This window comes from Apteryx rowi, unplaced genomic scaffold (genome assembly GCF_003343035.1).
Source record: "Apteryx rowi isolate R43461 unplaced genomic scaffold, aptRow1 scaffold_64, whole genome shotgun sequence".
Taxonomy (NCBI): Eukaryota; Metazoa; Chordata; class Aves; order Apterygiformes; family Apterygidae; genus Apteryx; species Apteryx rowi.
In genome coordinates, this window is record NW_020450916.1 from 2,063,489 (window position 1) to 2,091,192 (window position 27,704).

At 37.4% G+C, this 27,704-nt stretch overlaps 1 protein-coding gene across 19 annotated transcripts in view; it reads right to left on the reverse strand.

Moving 5' to 3' along the window:
• Nucleotides 1–27,704, reverse strand: part of NRXN1 (neurexin 1) — a 718,052-nt gene that overhangs the window by 347,033 nt on the left and 343,315 nt on the right. For 17 of the 19 annotated variants that reach the window (XM_026084422.1, XM_026084416.1, XM_026084409.1 and 14 more), the window contains 2 exons: nt 15,165–15,338; nt 9,501–9,620 (listed from right to left, as the gene is read on the reverse strand). In XM_026084422.1, the coding sequence (XP_025940207.1) occupies nt 9,501–9,620; nt 15,165–15,338 (294 nt within the window). Of the gene's footprint in view, nt 1–9,500; nt 9,621–10,570; nt 10,598–15,164; nt 15,339–27,704 lie in introns of all 19 variants that reach the window. The other 2 variants (XM_026084406.1, XM_026084404.1) reach the window with 1 other exon arrangement.

Sequence of the window (27,704 nt, forward strand, 5' to 3'; positions counted from 1 at the left end):
TGCTATGTGTTACAGAAGACACTGCTTGGGAAAGCTTTTTCTTCTTCTTTCTTTTCTTTAAATATAAAGATGGTGTAGTTACTATTGTGATCCTTGCAGCTGATATCTATTAAAGAAAACTAACACTTACTCATAACTTTTTTGCTGGAGAGGAATGACTGACAACATTGCAGAACTAAAACAACTGCTCCAGCTGTGTCATGCATAATGATTAATCTTGTTCAGGAACCCTTCTAGTTACCTAAATTGATTTTAATACATGATATTGTTAGAATGTTATACTTTGCAGGATGAGGGAACTAAATTAGTACTTTTTCAGAGAAATATATGAGAAAGAACAGTGACAGCACTCATCCACTATGCTTATTGCTGTGAGTAGCTTTTGGCCACACAAGTTTCAGACATGAATTGTATGTAGTATGCTATTAAATTGTAATAATTGAAAGTTCTGGAGAAAGGAGTCTAATGATACCCAACAGAACAATTTTAGTTCCATGAGAATATACTTAATTAACCCTTAATCATTTTCACCTTTATGACACTGGAAACACTTCTAGGATTTGATTTACAAAATTATTATGCCATTAATAAGAGAAAGATATTATTGACATACCAAAATCCAATTTAATTACTGCCTTGATTCCTCCAGAGGCAGAGAGAAGCTTGCAATTTTCTGACACTATGTTCCATTTTTAATATTGTGAAACAGAAAATACCTTTGAGTATGCCAGAATGTTACATAATTTCTTCTGCCCGAGATACAAGCACAACTATCACAATGTATTCTGGCTACCCTGAAAGTTCCTTCTTGGCTTCCTCTATGTTACGTCTCACACTTGAAGCTTTCCTTATTACTGCTTATTATAAAAGTTCTCACATGTAAGAGCTTCTACAGTCACTGTCAAACAAAATTCTTTTTTTTTTTTTAAAGGTATAGTTTCTAATTTGTTTCAGGAATATGGAAATTACTTGATACTTTTAACTATTTTAGGTACAGATAGTTCAACAAACTGACTACTCCAGAATTTATATGTATTCTACTATTCTAAAACTTGTTTTCATACTATCAAGAAGATCATGCTCATTAACTTTCATAATTTATAAAAACTGAATATATATTAATGAAAAGCCAAAATTTACATACTACAAAATGACATTCTCCCTACATGTAAGGAGGGAAAAACATCCCATCAGATCCGGGCTGCTAAAGCATGAAAAGCTTGCAAAAATGCTGTTATCTCTGCATAATGCTCCTTTCCTTAGTGCTGGCCAGAGCAGTGTGCGCTCCCATGCAGCGTCCTGGGAGCAGCACAGCCTGACAGCTCAAGGTGTGGTCTGCCCCGACGAGGACTCCAGCAAAAACTAAATGAGCCACGGCTCATGCACAGCATTTCCTGTTTTCCTGCCTCTTTAGGCAGCTTTTCTAATTCTCCTAAGCACCTCCAAAATCCTGCATTTTCAAAACTGCTTGTATGAAATCCTGCTTCTTCTGAAGTTTACACCAATTAGGCCACCGATGTTTGTCACCAAAAATTCCAGTTATTCATTACAGACAGATCTTGGAAAAGATAAGCAGAACAAATTGAGATTTCTTCAATTAGTTCATTCCAGCAGCTTGCCCTGCCGTGTAATTTTGTGTGCAGCTATCTTTATTTCTCCTGTGTACTGTGAGCCTCCATGGCAGAATAATCATATGAGGTATTTAGACTGGTAGGTTATCAGGCACAGATTTTTTTAATTCTCAGCTACTGGAGACAGAAATCAAATCAGTTTTAAAGTACTCACAGGAATTTTCTATCCCTTTTCTTCATACCAGGTTATATGTTTATTGGTAGCTAGCAACTGCAAAGCCTTAGCCAGGAGTGTTTAAAATTATGTCTTGTATATATCCATCTTACAAAAGTAGCAATAAGACTGACACTATACTCCGGATGGCAAAAGGTCGGAAAGATGCAATATCCAGAACAGTATTAAGGTAAATCAATTAATAAATGTGAAAGAAACATATTTGGTAAAAGGATTTAAACCATCATTTCTGTAATATTGAACTAATAATGTAAACAGATATTGTATGAATATCACCCTCTGATTTACATTCCAGAAGAAGAAAGAAGTTGTGAGAGGAAAATGTCTATTCCAATGCAAACACAATACAATAGTTCAGAAGTCAGTAATAAATTATTGGTGTTGATAAAAAAAATAAAAATAAATACTCCCTTCTTATAACCACACACACAAATGACATTCAATTTCATGGATAAAGCTCACAAACCTTGGGAAAGCCAGGTCTATGCTTCTGTGTGCAATACTAAATCACCCCCTCTTGCATATGGATTATTAAATAACTGCTAATTACATGTTCACATAGTATAAGACTCCTGTCTTACTCAGTTCAAGAATGCACCTGTTCTGGTCAGAGTTCTGCAGTTACGACTGGTTTTTATAAAATTGTTCATTTACTGCAGAAGTTAAATGCTGACTCAATATTTAGCTTACTTTTGGGTCAATGTATAAACTCAGTGTTACTTAATGCATTCTCCAAACACTACACTGAAGAGGAAATTATTATATCCTGGAATTTTTCTAATGTCAAATACTATAATATCTAAGTTTCTCTAAAGTTTTATTACAAAAGGAAGTTCTGCTATCCTCAGTAGTGGCCAAAGGTATCCACTAATTTGGTGTGTTCAACCCGAAACACCTGGGATTTACTTTTACACAGACATCATGTACGTTCCAAGCCCAACTTAGAGTGCTCAGCGTGCTTGCAAATCAGAAAACAGGTTCTCAGATTAGCAAGAAAATGACAAAATACCGAAACAGTGCATCCACAGTCACTTCATTGTAGAAGGCTATCAGCTTGGTTAAGCATCATTTCCCCTTCGTAAATCCAGGCTGACTTCTCCTAATCATATTCTTGTCCTTAATATGTTTGGGAATGGCTTCCAGGAGAATTCGCTCCATTGCCTTCCCAGGGATCGAGGTGAGGTGAGGCTCACCATCCTGTAGTTCCCTCAATCCTCCATCTTCCCTTCTTGAAGACAGGATTGACATTTGCTTTTTTCCAGTCCTTGTGCATTGCCCCTGATCACCATGAGCTTTCAAAGATAACTGAGAACAGCCTCATAACAATATCAGCCAGCTCCCTCAGCACTCATGGCTGAATCCCACCAGATCCCACTGACTTGTGTGTGTCCAGTTTCTTTAAGAGTTCCCTAAACTGATCCTCCTCCACCAAGGCTAAGTCTTCCTTGTTCCAAACCTTCCCATGGGTCTCAGGGACCTGGGACTGCTGAAGGCAAGTCTTACCAGTAAAGACTGAGGTAAAATAGGCATTGAGTACCTCAGTCTTTTCCACGTCCTTCGTCAGCAGGTCCCCTGCCCCATTCAGCAGCCATCCCACGTTTTCCCTAGTCTTCCTTTTGTTGCTGATATACCTGTAGAAGCCCTTCTTGTTGCCCTCCATGTCCCTCATCAGATTCAATGCCATGGCTTTGACTTTCCTAACTCCATACCTGCATGCTCAGACAGTGCCTTTATATTCCTCCTGGGTCATCTCTCCCTGCTTCCACTTCCTGTACATTTTCTTTTTATGTTTTCCTTTATGTTTTCCTTTAAGTCCCCCATAATGACCAAGGCCTGTGAATGTGAGGTTGTCTCCAGTTGTTTAAAGAAAGTCTCATCTACACCTTCTTCCTGATCAGGCAGTCTGTAGCACACACCCACCCACAATGCCACCCACATTGGTCTACCCTCTAATCCTGACCCAAACACCATCAGCTGGCTCCTCATCCATCCCCAGGCAGAGCTCCATACACTCCCACTGCTCTCTCACAGAAAGGGCAACTCTGCCTCCTCATCATCCTGGTCCGTCCTTCCTGAAGAGTCTGTATCCATCCACTGCAGCACTACAGTTGTGTGAGCTACCCTACCACATCTCTGTGATCCTGATGAAACTGTAGCCCTGAACTGCATGCAGACTTCTAATCCCTCCTGTTTGATCCCCACTACTGTACAGGCACTTCAGATGGGCACCCACTCTTGTTGATTTCCCAGAAAAAGTGTGAGAACTTCCCTCATCATGCTGTCCTATAGGCACCTCCTTGTATGCATGCACTTGGGGTGGGCCCCCTTCTGCCCCGTTTGTTGTTTACGAGGTCTCTCGTGTCCAAATCACCTTGTGCCCTTTTGCTTGTCAGTTTAGTCCACCACTTCCTCACTTGATTATGGGTCATCATTTCCCTCCCACATCATTCCTAATCTGAAGCTCTCCTCACCAGGTTGATCAGCCTGTTAGCAAAGATGCTCTTGCCCCACTTTAGCAGGTGCATCCCATCTCTTCCTAGCAGCCCTTCCTTTAACTCCTTGTCCAGTCTCCAATTAAGCTCTGATACACAACAATTATTATTAACATCTAAACTCATTTAAAAAAAAATCTAACCATTACTACAGAAATCTCCTTAGCTGAAAGACATCTCTATAACGCAATCAAATTTCAAAAAACTAAATATGCGTTCAGTGAACTGGTTTTGTAATATTGACACAGTTCTCCACTTAAACGAGACAGTTTGATTTTTCTTAGTAAAAGAAGAGTCAAAATAAAATAGGAGAACTTTTTTAAAAAGTTCCTCACTCACAGTGGTTGAGAATGTCAAATTCATAGTCAGAGGAGACTGCGTGGTGAAGTTCTAACCCCTTAGAAAGGAATTTTAATGGAAGTGTTGACATAGTGTTAGCTATACCATCACAAGTACAACTCCAATATATTATTCCCTTATGGCAACAGACAGTGTTGAAGCTGCCCTGTAATTTGGCACAGAACATTTCTATACTAATGTAATGTGACAATGCTATTATATCTGCTATTTTCTATGCCATAATAGCAGTATTTGTTTCCACAAACATGACATTACACTCACTAATATGGTTATACTTAAAGACTGTGCTAGTAAAAACAGATGTAAACTTATAGAAAGCAGATTCTCTCTTATAGATTTGCTTTGTTTTGTTTTGCCAGAATCATTTCCAACCCTACTCTTACAAAAAAGCTGAACACCCTGGGAGGACAGCTTTCACTACACAACCTGCTGTTAGAAATAGTTAGGATGTTCATGATGCATTTTCTCAGAGGAGTTGCATGCAGCCATCCATTTGAAAGAACAGCCATTAACTGTCCTTTTTGTACAGTCTTCTATATAATTCTGTTTTGTCAGAACAATTGCTACTGGTCTGCTTTACACTTACCAATATAACACTTCCTTCCTATCACATCTAAAGAGCACTGTTGCTCTGCATCTCCAAGTGTCTTATCATATCGAAAGAAAAAATGATAATCTGTGTGTCATCATCTTGGGGTCAAAACTTCCCCTGTCCTGCTTCTCTTTCAGTAAATAGGAAACTATACCACACAGAATGTTTCCACCTGTCCCATCGTGGAGACTTTCAGCCTACAGGCACTCATTGTAGTGGAGCACTGAGATTTAAAACGAATTGAAACTTTTGTGGATTAAACTGCGGGCATTTGTGAACACAGCTGTAACACTGTAGTGTTATCCTTGCTGGCCCAGGTCATTTTCCTTAGGAGCACCTTCCCTAAACTAGGATCAATACAATCTTCCTCTCTCTAGCCTTCTTGGATTGGGGAAGAAAGAACCTGCTTCACAGGCTGCTTATTCTGAAGGAATTTTTTTAAAATGTTCATTTCAAGCTCTGCTCATTTTCACCTGAAATAATATAGAGAACAGCAGAAGAGTAATAATTTGCTTTTATAGAAAAGATTAAAGAAATTTCTTACATAATATATTAGTAGAATGTATTATCACTCTTTTCAAAAAACTCTGTCATTATTTCCTCCAAACTCTCTTTTGGAAATTAAAGACAAGAATGATACATGTGAAACATTTACATTGTAAAGCCTAGGAATGATATACAGTCAAATCTTTGTGCATTGAGGTCACTTTGGGAGACATGCTGAAAGTATCAGCTTCAATACAGTAAGGTCATTTGTGCAAGTTTATGCAAATAGCAGAAGATACAAAACTGGAAGGAGTAGCTGATACACCAGATGGTTGTGCTGCCATTCAGAAGGACCTCAACAAGCTGGAGAAATGAACTGACAGGAATCTCTTGAAATTCAACAGAGCGAAATGCAGAGTCCCACACCTGGGAAGGAGCAACCCCACGCACCAGTACTGAGGCTGACCAGCCGAAAAGCAGCTTGGCAGAAAAGGACCTGGGGGTCCTGGTGGACAACAAGTCGACCACGTGAAAGAAATTTATATAGTAAAAGGATTTAAAACCATCATTTCTGCAATACTGCACAGGCCCTCGCACCAAAGAAGGCCAATGGTATCCAGGGCTGCATTAGGAAGAACATGGCCAGCAGGTGGAGGGAGGTGATCCTTCCCCTCTACTCAGCACTGCTGAAGCCACACCTGGAGTGCTGTGTCCAGTGCTGGACTCCCCAGTACGAGAGAGATATGCATTTACTGGACTGAGTCTGGCGAAGGGCCACAAAGACGATTAAGGGATTGGAGCATCTGCTATTCAAGGAAAGGCTGAGAGAGCTGGGACTGTTTAGCCTAGAGAAGAGAAGGCTCCAGGGGGAACTTATCAATGTGTATAAATATCCAATGAGAGGGAGTAAAGAAGATGAAGCCAGACTCTGCTCAGTGGTATCCAGTGAATGGATAAGAAGCAACGGACACGAACTGAAATATAAGAAATTCCATTTAAACATAAGAGAAAACTTTTTTTTACAGTGATGGTGGTCAAGCAGTGGAGCAGGTTGTCCAGAGAGGTTGTGGAGTCTCCATGCTTGGACAAATTCAAAAACTACCTGGACAATGTCCTAAGCAACCTGCTCTTGCTGATCCTGCTTTGATCGGGAGGGCTGGACTAAATGATCTCCAAAGGTCCCTTCCAACCTCAACCATTCTGTGATTATGTGAAATCTGTGCTAGAATATGTTAACCAGCAGTTGGAGGGGCAAAATAATTCATGGAGAGGTATGCCATTCTCTGTAAGCGAGGTGTATTTTAATTGTTTCTCTTACCATCACTGACACTTACTTTTAAATGGTCTTTTTTTTTTGGTAACCTTTTTATTTAACATTCTCAGATTTTTGCTACTCTAAAATCCAGCTGTGAGATTTTGGTGTCATGAATACTCCATTTTACTTAAGCTTGAAAATATGAAATAGGTACATTCACACAGAAAACAAGTCAAGGGGTTGTCTGTGTAGCAATACTGGATTCGATTTCAGCTCCTGTAAATAAGCATAGCTCCATGATCCGCAATGGAAACACGCTAACATACACAGCTGAGAAATACACTTAAAATTCTTCTGAAGTGCACTGTGTTTTCCAGCAACAAGAAGGTGCTATTCCAAAACTGTCACTGAGACAACCTTTTTTGATATGAAAGGAATTTAGCTTACTTAAGTGTTGCAAAAGTTTTCCTTGTGTTTTGTAACCTATGCAAGTTACTAAAAATTGTAGTAACACTTCATCGTTTCTCTTTTCATTATGTTCTTTCCAAACAAAGCAGCGAGAAGTTTAGGCATATCTAGATCATATTGAGATTACTACATCATTTTTCTTTATTTCCCTCACATACGCTCTTATGAAAAATGTCTCTCAATAAATTTGCACTGCAGATCTTCGAAATCTGAACTAATCTGAGGAGCCAAGATACACATTAGCCAAATGCATTATATTTACCAGGCTCTGCATTTTATCAGGAAACACTCATATCTAGGATAAATTTACATTTCATGTTTGTGATAGAAGAACAGAAAAAATTTGACTTATCTGGGCAAAAAGTAAGCATTTTTGGTGGCCATGTGCTAAAGATACTCCTTTACTATCATCAGAAATGGGTACATGGAGTGTTTTCTGATTGTGTACAATGTAATCCACAATGCTACTGTACAAATAAGCTTTCACAGACTGGTAAATACAAGTTTATGAGTTTGTTTAATTTATAAAATAGCTGGCACTTGAAGAAATAATTCACAGAATATGCCAGGTCCATACACCAGTTACTCCTAAAATGAGTTTATAAACAGAGTTTTTCTTTTGCAAGATGTGGGCTATATATTTATTTTTCATAGTTTTTAGTTACTTTCAGAAAAACTTGGATTTACTCAGAGATCCCAAAAGAACAGAAATAATCACATAAAAAGTAACAAAGAAACAAAACATTTTCTCCTGGAGTAGACAGTGGACTGAAATCTTTAAGAATATATGCTTAGCAGTATGACCAATCACATATATTGTTGGGAAGCGCAAACTCATATGCATAAAGTGAACTCAAACCTAGCTCACATTTTCTAAAGTTTTTTGATATCACAGCTTATTTCTACCGTGCCAGCAACTGCAGGGAAAAAGACTGAGATGAGTCCTTTTGATGGTTTTTCTAACATGTTCAAGAGTAGAAAAGTGGAACTTCCTTGAGAATAATTGTTGTAGCTTTTACATACAATTTATTTTCTAGTCTTTGGTCAGATATAATTAGAACCAAAAGCTCTTCAGTTGATAACAATTATTCTGACATTTTAAAGTTTATCCAAGAAGGTGCAGCTTGCTGTAGATTGGAGAATGAGAATAAGACAAAAATCCAAAATGCTTGACTAGACAGCTATCTACTCTTTCTACCACCAGATATTCATCCAGCTAAATGCATACAAATGGCCGTAGAAATAAAAATGCCAAGGCTAAAAGAAATTCCCTCTTTATATTGATACAAAAATATATAAGGTATGGTTATCTCAAAAGTGGTGAGCTAAAAGAAAACTCAGTATTTCCATTTAATCAGTTACCACAGACCATTATATGACTTTTGCATTATTATTCCACTTTCACTTCAGCATAATTCTATTTAGATCAATAAGGATGAGAATAAAACTAAATTATGACATTGGTGAATCAGGTCCCATATTTATGACACATTTAATAACCCTTCCTGAAAGACCAGATGGTTGGTATATGTTATGTAGTTTTATTCAGATGAAATTTAAAAGAACCAAAATACTTGGAATGCTTGTTATTGGTTTGCTTAGTGTGTCACCTAAAGAAATCTACAAAGGGAGAAAATGAGCCTTGTCAACTGCTTCACAGTAATTACAGCCCTCATGATATAATGCTACAAAATTACAATATAGCTTAAGATAATACAAGGTAAAAGATTTTCAATTAGAAAAAAATATTGGTAACATTTATGCAAGAAGGGACCTGTTTCAAGCAGGTAACCATCAGTACATTAGACATGCAATCAAGTGCAATAAACCCAAATTCTGTCAGTATTAGATACCACATATTGGCCAAAATTTATACTGTGTATTTTAGCTATGTCCTTCCCATAAGCCTTACAGATTATCACAGAGTTTGCCAGTTCATTTAAGTATCTAGTACTAAAATAATGTAAGCCTTCAGACAGTTGTTTCAAATGTTGCCTTAGAGCGCTAACGCTTTCCGATAAGCATTTTCTGCTGTACTTACGGTCGTTGCATAATGGTCCACTGAAGGAGGTCATACTGCAGTCGCAGCTGAATCCATCCCACTGCTGTAAGCACACTCCCTGGTTCGCACACGAATCCTCTTGGCATGTCGTGCTGGGGCCTGATGAGAACATACAAAAAAGACTTGCGCTTTGTCTTCCAAAGAAAGGTGTTTCGCACTGGATCACACAAACTAGCTGCCAACATCTCAAATCAAATGAGCAAAGAGTTACCAAGTAAAATGTACATCAGCTTGCTGTTTTACGTAGCAGCATGTAACACTATAAGGATCTTTTTCCTTTAGCTCGTAAATATATTAAAATGCACAACCGGAAGTAGAGTTATTCCAAGAACAGAGGAACTCCAAGTACTTTGTGGTGAGTGATTTGTTAATTGCATCTCAGACCATTAACTGGCTAAATATTTTCTAAGAACATCGTCATTATTTTTTCCTGTAAATACACTTCAACCAGCAAAGCCAGATGCCACAGAAAGCAAAGCTCCAGGAGAGGAAACTAAAGATTGGAAAATAAAATTAAAAAGAAAGCAAATCAAAACAATGAAAAAGGAAGCTTCATTATAGAATGCTTTTAATCCCAGATATTACTTCAAGTAACTTGGGTCTGAAATTAAGAGAAGTTTGGGATTATTTTGCAGGAATGTTGGCAAGTACAGATTCACATGCTTCAGGGATCCCATGCAGGTTCCTTTTTAAGGGGAAATAAAGAAAATCAGACTACTAATGAACTGGCATGCCAAAATACACATGAAAAACAGAGCTATTCTATTTCTAGAGAATCATAACTAGACTACTGAAATATAAAGAAATTTAAAAAGGTATGATCAAAGCACTAAAGCAACCACTATACAAACATACTCAAGACTGAAAGCCTTTATGCAAACTATGCGGTAAAATGAAGGTTCATATATCACATTGTTTTAGGGGTGTGAAAGACAAAATCTGAAACAAAATAACACACACTGATTCTGGAATGTATAAAGCATTTATTGTAAAAATCCAACTGTGCATTGGGGGTTTCAGTCTTGTTTAATACATACAGGTCTATCTACCTTGCAAATCAGCTTTCATCAATGCAACTTTGTCAGCAAAATTAAAAAAAGCAAAATATATTAAATGTTAGTAAGCAATATTGAAATGGCAGCAAACACAGAAAAAACATTCAGAGTAAAGTGCATGCTGCTGTTAAAGAGAGAAAGAAATGCCATATAATGCAAACAAATTAATGCTAATAGCCATAAATCTTCAGGCAAGCCAAAAATAAGAAAGCAGTAATTTGCCAGTATTATACTACAAATATAATAGTTAATTGAGCTGATGACATGTAATGAAGTAAAATTAAAAGTTTTTTCTCTTTTCTTTTCTTGAATAGATATGAATGCATTAGCAAAGTAAATGCATGGCTGAATCCTGACTAGCCACTTGTCATGTTCACATACACTGAATTCAAGAATAATTAGCACCATCATCCTCTCTGGTCTTCCTTTTTCCTAGCCCTTTCTTTGCAACTAGTGAGTGAAGATTGAAATATAAATCATGAATCAGAGATTACTATGAGCTCATGAACACAGATCTCCCCCTGCCACTAAACACTACAAGGAAAAATTTGGTTCCGGGATCATAAAATTCTTGTAAGTCATTTTGGAGAAGACATATATACCCATTTGAAACTTCTACTGCTAGTCACTGATGACAAGGAAAAACTGGTCCAAAGATTATTAAAATCTAAATCATTCTGGAGAGCGAGATCCCCTTAACCCTTCTGACAATTTACAGCTCCTTCAAAGATCTCAGTGTGGGTTGTCCTTTTGGCTTGGCAGTATTTTACGGGAATCCAAAGGAATATGATTTCAGTCAGTTCAATGCCTACTTAGTTGCTTTAACTGAGACCCTTGAGCATACCACTGAACTAGGGCCTAGGGGTCATTAGGGTGATGAAGAGTGGAGGATTACCTGCAGCACTGTTTAGGCAAAACTACTGACTGTTTTATTTTCTCCTGCAGAAATAACAGTAACAATAATAATACCCACGACTGATAGATTAAACCAATTTGATTGCAGCAGGCACACAGAAGACAGTGATTTTGTTTTCTTAGGAGTGTTGAGCCCAGAAGTTCCACTTGAAACATTTGGGCATTACATCATTCTTTCTTTGAGTTGGGAACTATAATGACAGAATTCCATAGCTGACAAGACACTTAGATTTTTTCTCGCCAGATTCTGCTACTCGGAAACTTTACCAAGATGAAGTGAAAATATCTGTAGGTGTTTAAATGTTATATATTCATGCATTTATTTACACTTTAGTTATGCAATGTTAAATTTCCTCATCTTTGCAAAAGTAGAGCAAAAGTCACAAGGACTTAAAGTACAAAAACTGTAAGGACCCTGTAAGCACATTAAAAAGTGCATGTTAAAACACATGTATATGGAAAAAATACAGATTGCATTTTGTTAAAGAACGGCAGGCATTACCTTTTATAAAGTTCATGCTCAGCACTTTTGCCTTATCTATACCAGTCATTTTTCAAAAATTGCCATCATGACCAGCATAAGAGTGAGCAAGAACTTGTTTCAATAAAAACATGCTTTTTTTTATTTAAAGAACAGAGGAGGGCTATTTAATGTCAGTAAACATTATAATATCTACCATAACAGGTTCATATTTTCCTATACATACTACAGAATCAAGCTATTTAGTAAAATATTATCATACATTCTCTCAAGCACTCACCTTTTGATTCACATTCTATTTAAATATTCTAATTTATTCAGTCTTCACTGCAGACTTTTTAATTGACTGGATTTAGCCTCTTATTCATGTAATCTGAGGACTTATATGCTATACACATATTACACAAAAAGCATTTTATTAGGTAGCATGTACAATACTTACTATATATGACAAACGTAAGTCCTATCTCACCACCAATAATCTTCAGGTACATTAAGAAATACTTTGAAACTTTTTATATAGTTCATGTTTAGTATATATATTAAATATGTATGTAAATGCACACATTGTATTATATTCCTAATATATTAGAACTATTTTCTATAATTCTATAATTTCTATAACTCTGTTTTATTTAAGGCATATGGAGAAATTACAATGGCTTTGACGAAGGAAAAACAGGGCTGACCTTTACCGTTTAGTTCTGGGGTTGGCTGTTAACAATTCAAAGAGCTAGTTAGCATATTTATAATTTTAGCTGTTAGTTTCTATCTATTTTATCCATTGAAAATTTGTCAACAAGGTGGATTCAGCCAAGTGTAAATTTCATTCGACACTCAGAATGATACAGAACACAGATATCTGCCTGTGGCTGAGACTTCTAAATGTAAACCTTAGAAGTTGCCATCCCAGTGCCATGTGTGGGTATGCAACAAATGTTCCAAATAAAGAATTTTTAGCACCGTTTATGATAGTAAAGTTATTGACAAATATTAGTGTTTTAAGAACCATGTCCTAACAGATGAAAATAATTAGTAGTACATCATGGCTTCACTTTGATGGAAGAAGGAAAAGAGGTCTCACTCCGGCTTGGTTATACCTGAAAGGTGGGGAATTCAATCCTCAAAGAACCGGAAGAGCACCAGACCCAAGGGTCTCACGTCTCTGGGAAAGGCTCTAGCACAGGTCAATGTATTAACAAAAGACATGTACCCACCGGTAACTGAGAGTGGCTGTGACTAATATTTCTGGGTTTGCAATTACTTCTGCTAGCATGTGCTCTGACCTCTTGGGAGTAGACACCTCAGGGGACGTAGCACAGCACACGCGTCTCAGCACGATTAAGCCTGAGATAGATAAGAAACTGCCCGCTCTTAAAGGACGGGGACCGTCCTGTACACACACAGCAGCAGAACTGTGGGCAGTTTGAGGCATATAAGGGATTCCTAGAAGGCAGTGAAATCTGCAGGTGACTTAAATCATGCTTTGGGTGTCAGAGCCTTTTTTATAGCTCCGATCCATGGTCTGCATACAACAGATCAATAAATGTGTCAGGGAGAGCCTTGAAGTAGGCAAGCCTTTGCAAGTGAGGTGGAAGTTAGCCAGTAAGGGTTAAGCAAAAGAGCCGAAGGGGATATTTCAGTCCATGCTGTCAAAGGTGCCTTTCTGTGGGTGAAAGACTTTTGATGAGGCCAGACAGCACACCTGGTTTATCAGTTTTGTTTATGTTAGATGATTTTGGTGTTGGAAAAAGCTGACTCTCCACCAAAGGGGACATTTGTAGCACCTCTATTAAATTGTTGTTAGCTTTATTAAATTCACTGATAGCTGAGTTGTGCCACTGGTTTACAAGGTGAACTTGAATTCTAAGCCTATGGCAATATTTCTTTGAACTACATAAAATTCATTTAGAAAATTACATGATTTCAAAAGAAGCTATGAAATGCATAATGGAATTAAAGTGTACATTCGCTCTCTAAAGGGACGATGTAGACATGTAACTTGCTAACATCATTCAGAATGCAGAATCTAATTTTCTAAACTTGATGACACCCAATTTAAACAGAGTTTTCTGTTCCTGATAGAAATACATAGACACTAAAGCTAAGGATAAATAAGTTGTGGGTTTTGCATATTTGTATGTTTCAGCAACAGAATTTAAACTGTTAATCAAATTCTAGGTAAAGAATGAGCAAATTCTATCTGCAGAAACTTACTGTAGGCACAGTATAAGACAAAATTTATCTGCCGGAAAGTTTTATCTGGTGAAACATGAGGGGAAAAAAACAGCTCTGCTTGGATTTTTTTTAATGTCTATTTGTAAATGTAGCAAACTTGATGTCAAAATCACCAAGACTCTGACATGGGATTCTACAATGTTATTTATACATTTTCTGTCCAGAGGAGAATGGCACTTGAGGGAGGGGGAAAACATAAAATTTAACAGAGCCATAAAATTCAGAATGGTGTGAATAAAATATATAAACAGGGACAGAGAACTGATTTAAACTATCCAATAAATCTGGGATTAAACTACGATAGGAAAAGTAGTTAGATTGACACCCCTGAATTACAAATACACCAAATAAACCTCTTCTAATTCTGACCTGATTTACATCCCATGATATTCCAGTTGAGTCAATAAAGACATATACAACGTGAGATAAAGCACATTTTGGCTGTTACTGATTTCAGATAGGAAGTCTTGTGACAATATAAATCTCAGGGGTGAACACAAAATACAGAAAAGATTTGGAGGGAAGATTGATCTTAAATAGTATCATACATTTGCCTAGAATTCATAAACTCAAAATGTCTGCTTTAAAAATGGCATTAATTAGCTAATGCCTCAGCATTAGCTGATGTTTAAGTGTTATGAAGATATAAAGGACTCTATTGAAGCTAATTGTTATTGTTTCTATCATTAATTAAAATATGCCAGAAGTAAACGAAATACATGCAAAATATCTTGCCACTCTTGTTCTCAGATTAATCTGTGGGCTGTAGGGTAGGTACATATTTATCTCCATAGTACTAATGCGTTTGCAGTCCTTTTATAAGGAAGGGTCAGCTCAGATCAATTAAAGCAGGTAAGAGACTCTCCCTGTATGGACTGTACATATCAACAAGACTCAGCAGGATTAGCACAACATTTGCACAATGAGATAAAAGAATATCTGCATATTTAATACCTTCACATCCTCTTTCTATTTGCCCATTGCAGAAGAGAGCATCTGAGATTAGATCGGGGAGCCGTCCATTCAAGTCAACTGATGCAAGACAGCCTTGAAATCCTTCCTTTGCGTGCACCAGTTTTGGCAAGGATTTATACATTTCTTTGGCCACTCCTCCAATATACAAATCACCTGTTAAGCAGAAATAAATATTAGCTACAGAAAAGAGAGCTGTAGAATCTTTGACCTGTTTGATCTTCAGGCCTTCACATCCTGAATGACAGGTATCTCAGAGACCTTCTTCAACAGGTCTCTGAGACACGAGTAAGCTTTCAGAAGTTTTAGGACCTTGGTCCTACCTTGATCCAAGATAATTTAATTCAGTGATTTTCTGGATACTGCAAAAGCCACCTATTAGACAAGTTTGTATGAGAGGACTAAGCACATGCTTTTTGTAATGAGGAAGAAATAGAAGGGTTTGTAGGTGTTGGCTAGCAGATCTCCTGGTTAAATGATTGTCTGAGCACTGGAGTTCCATTCTAATACCAATTTTGTGTTACACTGCCTGGAATATTCCAGAGGCACTGCCTTATTATTTAAATCAAAATACATGTGAAAGAAAATACTAATAGCATATATGATGCAAAAAGATATAGCAGGACTATATTTTTTTCAAATGGGTATGTATACTTCACCTTCATATAACCTATTACTTTTAGTACCTGAACATTTTACCTATGCTCCCATATCTCCAGCTCTCCTATACAGGAAACATGCATCTATTTCACAGATTAGGATTCAACGACAGAATCTGCATCTAGTCATGCATCTAGCAGTGGTGCACGTCACAGTGTACTCTGGGATCCTGACCCCAGATCATCCTGATTATGGATCCGGCATACTGGGTGAAAAGGCAAGAAGCGGAGCACTAAGATCATTTGTCTGCATACCCAGAATCATCAATTTAAAGGCAAGCCAAGAAATAAAGGGCCTAGGGATACACCTAAAAAGGAAATTAGGGACAGAATTGTTAAGCAGTGAAAAGATTGACTCTTCACCAAAAAATTCAATACCTTATGTTATCTGTGGGAACAGGTGGAGTTAGATGCCTTTATAATGGCAAACCGCACACTGAGCAAACAGAATTTTATTGTCAAAAATACATCTGGAAACAGATATATCCTAACTCTCTTTGATGAAGCTCAGACAACTTAGGGCTGCAAGCTAGTGCTTTCCTTCCTTCAAGTTATTCATAGGTCTGATATTTACCTTGAACGTATGCACCTATAACTTTTCTCTTAAATGTAGAGGAGAGGACCCTCTCTGTTTTAAAATAATTCAGGCTGTGCTTTTTTTCCCCACACATCCGGTGTCTCTGGCAGACAGAACACTGATCCTCTACCTGAAGGCATTTCAAATCACCATAACTTACTTCCCTGAAGTGTGCCTTAAGTGTTAGCCTATAGGCTTAACTCAGTGCTTTCCATGCCTGTTGCTGAAGCCATGCTGCAGAAGAAAGTCTGACATCCGCAGAGAGGGAAAGCATGCTCTAGCTAAAAGGCATTAGTCACTCCCCTGGCAGGTGAGAGGCGTTAGATTCCTTTAGTCACAGACAGAAAGGATCAAAACCACGGTTCCCTACATCCTGAATGAATTTACTGCCCCACTCTATCCTTAAACTCAGAAAAAGCAGCCTCTTTGCAAGCTTGGTGGGAATGCCCTGAGCCTGCTTGCAGGGAAGCTCCTTCGGGGACGAAGGCAGAAACCACCTGCATTGCTGGGAAGCGCTGAACCTGTTGAAGGAAGGCGTCAGACTCCCAGGCATCACCCAGTGACACCACTTTTGCCCTGCCTCCGCATTAGATCCTCACTGACCATATGATGTGTGCTAGCAGGAATCTGCAGTGGACAGTCTGAATATACTACATTACGCACTACGTTCTTCTTCCCAGGATGTCCCCTACTCTGGGTGACTAGGGAGCCCAGGCCATGCAATGTACCAAACAGCGCCTGCTTCATCTCAAACACAATGTTGCTGGCTGCCCAAGCATTTCCTGAGCTTTGCAGGGAGATCTGATCGCTGCAGGACTCGGAATGTACTTGCTATCATCAGTACCCTAAGTGGCTAATTTGAATCTGGCACTTAGGAGCATAAACTGCAGTCACACCTTTGCCGCTTCTCTTGGCTTCGTCCCCTGTTTGCAAGGGAGTGCAATTCAGTGCAGTGTGTGACGCTTTACAGTTTGCCCGCATGGAAATGGCCTGAAACAAACAAATGTCTAGCAGACTGTGAACAATTTTTAGTTGCTGCATACCAGTCCTAAACCTCAACTATATTTGAATTAGTGAAGTGGAGATAAAAAGCTTAGGAACACGCATATTATTAGTCTTATAAACCATCCAACAAAAAATGTTAGCAACCATTACAGCACCATATACTAAGAAACCTCCCACTCCATGTAAACAATTAATTTGAAAAATAGATATTGCTTTCCTCTAGAGCTTTGGGGTATTCTATAAATCTTTTAAGCAAGATACTAGACATAATAAATTAATATATGGTGATCCATATGTTCCTACAAATAGGGCATAATTCATTCACAGTAGAAAAATTTCTGTATTTTTTGACCAGCTGTACTGGAAAAAAAAGCAAAAACTCTTGTCTCATAATAAAGGTTCTTCATCTTTTACTCATGTGGAATGTGCAGAAAATAAAACCCTTCAAGTTTTCCTGAAGTACTGTTCTTTCAGTTATTGTTGGATCAGAATACAAAGATAATTCCTCTTAATTGACTGTAACAGACTTGAAAGAGTCAAACTCCAGAAAACAATACAATGAAAATCATACTTTCGCTAAAAAGGTTACTTTTGTTCTAGTCTCTATGACACATGTACAATCTCTTTTTAAATCTCTCAACATGTATATTCTCCAGCAGAACCACTTTTATTCTTTGATTGGTTAAAACCTTTAGAAACTGCAAAATTTTAAACTGATTCCCTGATAATTCCTAAGATCTATCCCTCAGGTATATCGAGACTGCTATAGACAATATAATCAATTGTCAGTTATGGTAAATAGCTAGTAGAAGGCCAGGTCACTGCAGCAGTATAAGAAACTGAATTCAGAATATATGCTCCTGAAAATATTGACTGGAATATTTTCAATTAGGTATCATATGCAGAGAAGTATTATATATTAAGTAGAATCTGTACATAAACTGTAACTCTATTGTTTACTTACTGTCCCTTAGGACTGCTTGTTCTTACTTAAAACTGATCTTCATATACTATTGAAGATAGTTTCTGCAAAATCAACATTTTCTATAGTAAAATTTGAACTGTTTTGATATTTGAAATAACTCGAATTCTGCTTTTGCACTAGCTCTAATGTGTAGTTTATGAATGACCATACTGACTAAAACATAGTTTGGCTTCAACTTTTAAAAAAGTATATATAAGCACTTCTTAAGACTACAGGCTGAACTTTTCCCAGATTTAATATCATGTTTGAGTTTGCTGCTGATAATAAAAAAAAGTACGCTCTGATAGACACACCTTTACTAAGGGATAGGCTCTGGAGGTATAACTCATCAGAAAATTAAAAAAAAAATTACTTGGTTATTTTTTCATACCTGCCATCAAAAATATTTTGAGTAGCTATTTTGTTTCAGTTAATCATTTATCATGCCTCATTTCCATGTTACCACAATGGAGAACTGGCTTCCTATAAAACTCAATCCATCACAACTTCAAACAAGACAGAATTGCAAAACATGTTGCAAATGAAAATACTCGTATATGGAACATATATTAGTAGGGGTTCAGAAAACATAGTTTTCTCCGCTTCCATTAAAAGAGTAGTATGACTTTACTACTGCCTACTTCCCAATAGCTTAAGGGGATGTTACACGCTCTAAAAACTTGCAGGGTTAATCCCTTGTTGTGTATCTTATTTATCTCAAATTTCTGTATTTCTTCAAAATAAGAACTTAGTAAACGCTAAAGCAAAGAAATGTAAAATAAAAATGGAAGATGTTGTCTATTTCTTCTTCTTGAATAAGTAGCAGAAGTAACTTATTATTTGGCATTACTGTCATGGTGACACATCACCGCTCACACTTGCCTCCTTTCCTGATTTGTGTCCTCAACTAAGAATTCTTATGTGATATATACTGGTGGGCAAAAACTGTTTAATTCAATGATTACCACTGTCTTCAAATTACTAGTAGAGAGGGAATTATTAATCACGTGTTTATAATGGTACCAGCAGCATATAAAAAGTGCTCAGGAAACAAGTAGTTTAATCTGAATAGTTAGGCTACCTCACTCTCTAAAATCCGTGGTTTGGGGGGTTTTGTTTGGTTGGTTTTTTACATGGGGGGTGTTTATTTCTTGAAATGCAACAGTACTGTTCATTCAAATATGGTTCCATGTTTAAAAGAAAACAAAATAAAAAGCAGGAAATAAGGAAATGTAGAAGGAATTGTGGTTTGGCTTTTTTGTAACCTATAAATAAGACATCCCTGGAGTGTTTTTATATGGTGCTGCATAAAAAGACCCATATATCCATCACTCTCTCTAAAAGTGGACATTCTCTCCCTTTATCTCTTCCTGTGCTGCTGTTTGCAACTGTATTTGCAGACCTTCTCTTCATTGCTTCTCTCTCATTATAGAAACAAGTTTCTTTTTCTTGTTTCTAATGACACATTGTATCAAATCACTGCTATGGCTAGGAACAAGGATGTTTCTGCACTGTACTAGAGTGGCTCCTCAAGAAACAGATGGATAGGCCTGGCATTACATGGTGGATTCTGAAAGCACAACATGCATCTCTGCAAGTCCTTTACATGACACAAGAAAAAAAACAGAGGAACATCTGGCTCTGGTGATGCCGAGGTGTCAGGCACACTTTTCTCCAAATACACTATTTCAAAATGATCAAGCATATAACAGCTCCTTCCCTCAGGCAGGCAAAGAGGAATGAAGACTGCAAAGACTGAGAAATACCACAGAGAAAGTCTAATCTCAAAAGAAAAAAAAATGCTCACTTCCTTCAAGTCCTTCATAAAACAGATTATTTGCTGTTACAAGATCAATAGAAATAATTCTGTAGTGCCTTAATAATTGCTTAATTACGTGCCTGGTGGAACTCAACATAAGTCTCAGACAGTCCCAACTCACGTTGTATTTGAGGCAATGGAAAGGTAAAAATAAATCAGCCTCACACAGCCGGAATATGCACTGACTTAACCACAATACAGAGATAACATCCCTATCTTGAATCCAGGGATATTGTAACAAATGCAAATGCCAGGTAGGCACATGGCTGCCTTTGTCATTCAATGAGACGTAGGAGCCTACTTGCCCTTAATGACCTTCTCCTCCCTCTAACATACATTTACTTTGTATAATAGGCACAGCAGAGTGGTAAAGTACTTTGCTTTCAAATGCAGGGTTTCAACACTTTGCAAAAGGGATTGGGTATAAAAACAGAAGGGAAAGGAAATTGCTTCTACAGCCAGAGCAGATTAACTTTTGTATCCTTAGCTGCAAGCAGCACCACTATGAAACCTTCTTGAAAAGGTTTCCATGAAACATATGACTGCCCAGAAATTCCTAATTGAATTAGGAAGATTTCTCGCATTCAGAACAGAATCTCTTGACCAGAACAAGGAAAGGACCATTGCCCACTTTAAAATAGCTAAGGGCTGGGGGCACTAGGAGAGTCAGAGGAATGCTGGACAGCCAGGTTCAACAATTCTCCTCTGAATGAGGAGGACAAACATTTGAATCTCAAGCTTTGTAAATGCATATTCTAAATATTAGATGAGTAGCAATTCTCAAGTCTCTCCCTCCCACTTTCATTATTCATGACAAAAAGCTTTATGTTTTGTTCCATATCAAAAAATCCAGTTTCTGATACTTAAAAAAATGTTGATGAAATATAATTGTTCTTTTCTGATTAAGCCAAAAAGGCTGCTGTGTTCATAACCCAAGTAATACATCTAAGGACAGTTGACAAAGATTTGAATTATGCTTCTACACAGCTTCTGCAGCACATACGCTCCAGCATATGGCTTTTCAAATCTCCCCTTACAGTAGGGAGTATGCACTTGCTGCACATTCACAAGCCTGTTTGGTGCTAGAACCAAGCATGACTCAATTTTGTCTACCACTTGCAAGGCACTTGGGAGAAGACATGAACATGTAGCCTTTGGGTTTTAGGCCCACTTGTTCACTTCAGAAAATCCATTATGTAGCTTCCATATTGTTTTGTAGTTGAAGTCTTTTGGTTTTGATGAGATATTTTTTGAAGAAAAGTAGGTTTTTCAAATATTTTCCCTGTTGGAAGGACAAATTCCATCAGTTCTATACTGCCTTTAACTTAAGAAGCAAGGAAGGGAAATGGCAGCTAGTTCAGTTGTCCTGTTGTATGATGTGACAGGTGCTGCCATACCTCTTGCATGCTGACTGTACTGCTAACCAAGCAAGGCAAAGAGCTATATTTAAAGAAAGGAAGGGAGATGAAAACACCAACCTCCTATGGGTTAGCAAATCACACTTTTGGGAAGGAAGACAGAAACTGTTTTTTTCTGCCCAACTCTACAATGCCTTCCCTATCTTGCCTGAAAACTTCATTTGTTAAAAAAGAAAACATGTTGTTGGCACTGTGGGTTTTCTTAAGTCATCCTTATTGGCATATAGGACATACTGTAACTATTTACCAAGAGATTTATCAACTTTGATGATATTTACTTCATTGGCTGATATTGCTTATTCTTTTTACTATTTAATTGTGGCACTGGACCCTCACTCACACTGACAAATAAGAAGGCAGTGAAGATGAAGAAAGCACTAGAGATAACTCATTGGTGGGCACACCAAGAAAGAGCACCTTGCAGACTCTCTTGCCACAAATTTCTATGGCAGTCCACCCTGGAGACAGACCTGCTGCTCTACCTTTCTCCAAGTCTCCTGATCACATCATGCTACTCATGACTGCTGCATTGCAGATTTTACACACTTGGCACAACCATGCTTCTGTCTAGAAACTATTCTTCTCATCCTATTGTTATGCCATGCACTACTATATACCTTAGCTTTGCCTGATGTGGTCTTCACTTCTGCACTTTGCTTTCTGCTGGTATCTCAGCTTTCATTCTTATTACATTTTTTGGCCTTGTTCAAACCTGCTCAAAGGATAACATCCTTCATACTTATGTTTCACAAGCAAGTACAACTTTGTTAAATTAGATTTAAAAGAGAGGCAAGTAAAGCTACGATAAAACTGGGGGTGGGGAGAAATGTCCTTAGCAGCTGCGTTTTCAGTAGACAAAAGTAGAAATCATAAAGGTAAGTCATTAAGTCCAAGCATTCCCCCAAATTTCTCCTAAAATAGTTCAGGTTAAAATCCACCACTTCCCCAGAAAGTATAAATCAAGTTCTCAAATTATATGTATTCTCAAACAAGAAAAAAAGAAACACATTACAAATTTTTCTCACCAATAACAATTCTCATATCCCCAGTCACTGCATTTCTCTTTACTTTTTGTTCAGAAGAATAAATGGAAGGCACTAGCATTGAAAAAGATTAAATGGATTTAAAACCAAAGCAGTCTGCTTGTCCAATGGACTGTGAGGCAAGTTGGTGATGCATGTTAAATGGTAAATAATAAAATCTAATTGCCATATAAATGTGCACGGTAATCCATCTCCCACAGAATTGATGCTATGCCAATTACTTTGTATCTGAGGGGGATGGTTGTGGTGGAGAAGTGAGGCATTCAAGCATATCAAACGTCCTTCATTTCTCTCCTGTTCTCACCACTTTTGTACATTGTACACACCTGAAAAATAGACAAAATCTAATGAAGCAGGGATTTTCATGCTACAGTGTATTCAGATTTCCCTTCCTAGTGATATTCTTCTGCAATCACTTACTCAATTTCTGTTTCAATAGCCAACATACGCTGTTAGCAGAGCTTGTTTCAAAATGAACACAGCAAGGGATTCTTCTTTCCAAGAGGCAGGTTGGACCTCAGAGACTAGCAGCATCTGCAAAACTCATCCCCTAGCTAGTACCTCATGCAAGATTCTCCACATAATGCCACTGAGAAGCCAACAGAGGTTAAAAAATCTTCTCATATTGAATGTAGATTTGCAGAGGGAAAATGTTTTATGTTATATTATCAACCTCTCAATCCAGACAATCACTTTGACTCTGAAGGACATTAAATGAATCGGCTCTTTTGCAACAAGGATTGCTCAGTCATAATTCCAAGATTTGTTAAGACAGCTATACTATACCCATGGCAACACATTCTGAAAACAAGTTTAAGACATGATTCTCAGGGGGGTGCTAGAAGCAGGTTCAAAGAATATGTCTCAGAGAGGCACGAACAGTGTAGCATCCACAAATGCAACCAGAAGCAAAACTATCATTTTTTTCCCTATTGAGACTATGACCTACTTAAAATTCCCAGTAGCTAATAAGAGTATCTTCAAAAGTTCAGAACTTTGTCAATGGGATATGTTTTAGATAAATATCCAAATTTTTTTTAATGTGTTTAAAGAGCATACATGTTTCTTGTCTTAGCCTTAATGTAATTTTTACTTAGCATTCCAGATGGATTTGAAAGAAACTCCACAATGAACTATGTTAATAACCTGCATGCCAAACAGCTGTAGGTATGTAGGCAAATATAGATACATGTATGTGTGTGAGAGAGGGAGCAGAGTAGGAGAGAAGAAGCAGAAGAAAGCAAAAAGTTTCTTTCACCATGGAGTGACCTGAAAGACTGCTGCGATGCTGTTGACTGTACAGAGTTCATCACAAACACCACAGTATCTTTTAAATTTTTATGCAGTCTGGAAGTACTGCAATAAATTATTTTTTTCCATCTCATAATTTTGGAAATCTGGATACAATTTCTAAATGCTTAGCACTGTCAAAATTATCTACACAGCTTGATGGACAGTGTAGCTATTTAGAAGCAATATGCAACAAGTTGCAGAGAAAGGAGGATGAAAGAATTTGCATTAGACCACATTGTCTAATTATCTTCTTGATTATTGTTAACCTGCCTGCATGTATTTGCTACACAGGATGTCTCAAAGAACAGCTCTCAGCTTTAGGTCCTGTATTCTTCCCTCTGTACAGAGTCCACTTTCTCAACACTATTAGGAAGACAACAGCTGGATTTGCCATTGTCTATTCCACCAGGTCACATTATGAAGATATATTTACTGGTGACAGTATTTGGAATTCGGTATTTGGAACAGAATGTTATTTCTGCATGAAGAGCCCACAGCCCACTGGCAAGGTCATTACAATAAACTTATGCATGTTTATTTGAGAAATTCAACCCCTAATACTCGTTCATTTGTACAAATTTCCTTTTTTATATAAAATATTGTTCTGTGCTTCTCAAAGCTTTGTTTCTTAGTAGAAATATGAAGAACCATCGTCACTGACAGAGACTTTGTGATATAGAGAAGAACATATAATTCAGCAATAATAATAATGGGCTTCATATAAAATAACAGGGGCGAATGTTGTATGAAATTGAAATCTTTCAATTTCCACTGCTGGAACAAGAAACCTTCTTTATGAACAAGACTAAGTCAGCTCATTTTTGCATGGCATGAATAACATACTTTGAGAGGCAAATGAAATATCAAGAGATGAATTCACTACTACCAATCATCTATACATAAGCCAGGCCAGTAGATCTATTGATAATTTATTAAATAAAATAGAAAGTTTACAAGGATGATTTAATTGCCAAATGAGTCTAAGTACTTTGGAAGAAATATATTTCAGGGCATTTGTGAAATTTGACTACTTTTCTTTCAGATGCTTCAAACTAGGTTGTTCTCATATTATCAGAGAAAAGGGCAAATGAGAAGGCAAATACATACAGCAATAGCAGCCAGATCTCATGAAGGGTCAGAGGAAGCTGGAGGACAGAGAAGAGCTACAGAAGTAAAAGAAAAGTAAAACAGACAACAGGAGAGCCAGACAGGAATTTTAAATACAAGGAAGGTACTTTCTGGTGTAGGCTCTAATATGCACAGCTTTTTTTGAGGATAAAGTTATAATAATGGCATAGGAATAACATGTAACTTACAGCTGAGTCTAAAAAAATGGATATTTGGGAAAGCTATATGGAAGAGAATAACAGAGTGAGAGAAGCTGAAAGTATGGATCTCAGGTTCAGAAAAGCAGGTCTTAAAAATACATGAAATGCTGCAAAGACAGCAAAAATCAAATCATAAATGTAGAGCTGGGTGGGAATTTTCCATAAAAGCAATTTTTTAAAAATAAAAGATAGCGCAAAATCAAAATTAGGATTTTTTTTTTTTGCAAGAGTATTTTATTGTATATGAGGCAAATCAAAGGAATTTCTTATACTGGGGATGATCTGTAGGACTAACCTAAAATATTTTGCTATTCATTAGTGGTCTCAGCTTGAATGAGCTGCTGTGGTACCTCAGAAGTGTTACAGTCTGAGTTTCATGCTCCTATTCTTCTACACAGACTAGTCGCCTTTGCTGAGCCATATCTCCTACAATGGACTGATCACAAGCACTCCTTTCAGTCAGCACCAATGTGCACAATAAAAGTCCCATGACTGCAGTACCTCCTGGAGGATAAAGCTTAGCTGGAACGTCTAAAATAGCACAGGATAATGAAGTACCCAAACTACCACTTCCTAGAAAAATTCATAATTTTTTATTGTTAAACCTAAAACAAACAATATTCCTTAACTGTTCATTCGTTGAAAAAGTGTGCTATTTCAACTTTTCATCCCAATTTATTATCAAATAAAATGTTAAAATATCAGAATTTTCTGTGGGATAGTCATTCTGGGTGGGGTTTTGTAGGTTTTTGTTTGATATTTAAACAAAATGGGTTGAAAGTTACTTTGGGGTTAAAATAGTGCCCACATACGTAGGAGAGAAGCAAAAGGAAGATTAAATCCTAGGTGTGTAAGCGGGTACAAAGTCATGCTTGAAGAGTTCCTCCTCTAAAGCAGTTCATATGTTTTTAAATAGTTTTCAAAAAAGTTTCTGATGGAACTCCAATTGCCCACACTGCAGGAAGAAAATCTGGAGACAAAAGACAGATTACAGATGCTATCGTACCTACAACTGAATGAAGAAGACTTGTTTTCTGTGGCAATAGTGAGGAACAAGAGCGCATGAGACAAACTGCATCTTCACTTACATTTATGTGGTCCTTCAAGGCTACTTGGACCCATCAGACCATAAGAGCACATCATCAAGTATAGCAAGCAAAGAGAAGCTATGTCCCACCACCAACAAGACAGGGCTGTGATGAGCTTGAATTGTAGCCACGCTAACCATCTGAGCTACGCTGAAAGCAGGACAGGGAATCTGTTCATGAAATACATGAAAGAAAATCTGCTGTGTAACTGAAGGTTGGAAGGCTTGAACTGCCTCGCGTTTATTGCTGAGACTCATTAATCTTCATGGGTTATCTGTTGGAAGCCGCACCTGACGACACTTTGCTAATTTCATCTGCCAGGAAAAATAACATGCCTGCTTTCATTTGTTTGTTTCTTTCCTCCAATTTATCATTTATTTGGTTATCCAGCAAATAATAGCAATAACTACTGTGGAGAATTTAATACAAGTGTTTCCACATGTGCCCTCTCCAGTCCACTGACCTTGTATGGTAGGCTATACAGAGAACCCATCCCTAAAATAATGCATTTTCTATGTTATATAGCCAAATCCTACACCCAAAAGGAAAAGCATATTGGAAATTTTCTCCCATGCTTTTGTGGCAATTGTCTGCTTTCCCAGACAACTGGCATCCCAGAGATCTACTGTGCATGCTGTACACCACCAACGTGTCATATCTTTGCAAGGAATTTACTGTGTACTTGCAGAAAACTGCATGCATTTGATTCATCTTTCCAGGATTATCTTGGATTTCAGCACTTAAAAACTGGCAACTCTACAATTACTGAGAAAAGCTACAGAGATTCTGAAACATCTGTATACATTTTTATTTCAACAAATGCTAACTCTGATTAAACAGAATTATTGGTATCAGTAGTGGGAACTGCAATTTTAAATTTTCCAGCTTGCTATGGCTAAAATGCTACAGGACAATGAATTAACTGGGGCTACTCATATCAGTAAAGTGTATGGAGTGTTTATAGCATAACTGAGATGTGTCACCATACGTGACCAGCATAAAATAGAAAAAAAGAGTAAGCTACAGGAAAGGATTTCAACCGAATATAAAGGAAGAAGAAACAATAATGAAATGCAAATCTTTCTGCTTTTATGCCTGCTGGCTAAAATGTATCAGCTTGAAACAACCCTCTCCCCACCAAAACAGCAAAAAATCTCATAATATATGTGGTGCCATATTTAAAAAAGCTGATCAAACAAAATATAATAGAACACCTTAAAAAATAAAAATGAAACCTACTACTATGTGAAGACAGAGGCTGAGGACCTGTGTACAATAGAACTGTTTGAGGAAGGTGCTTACTTTATATTACTATACTAAATATGTCA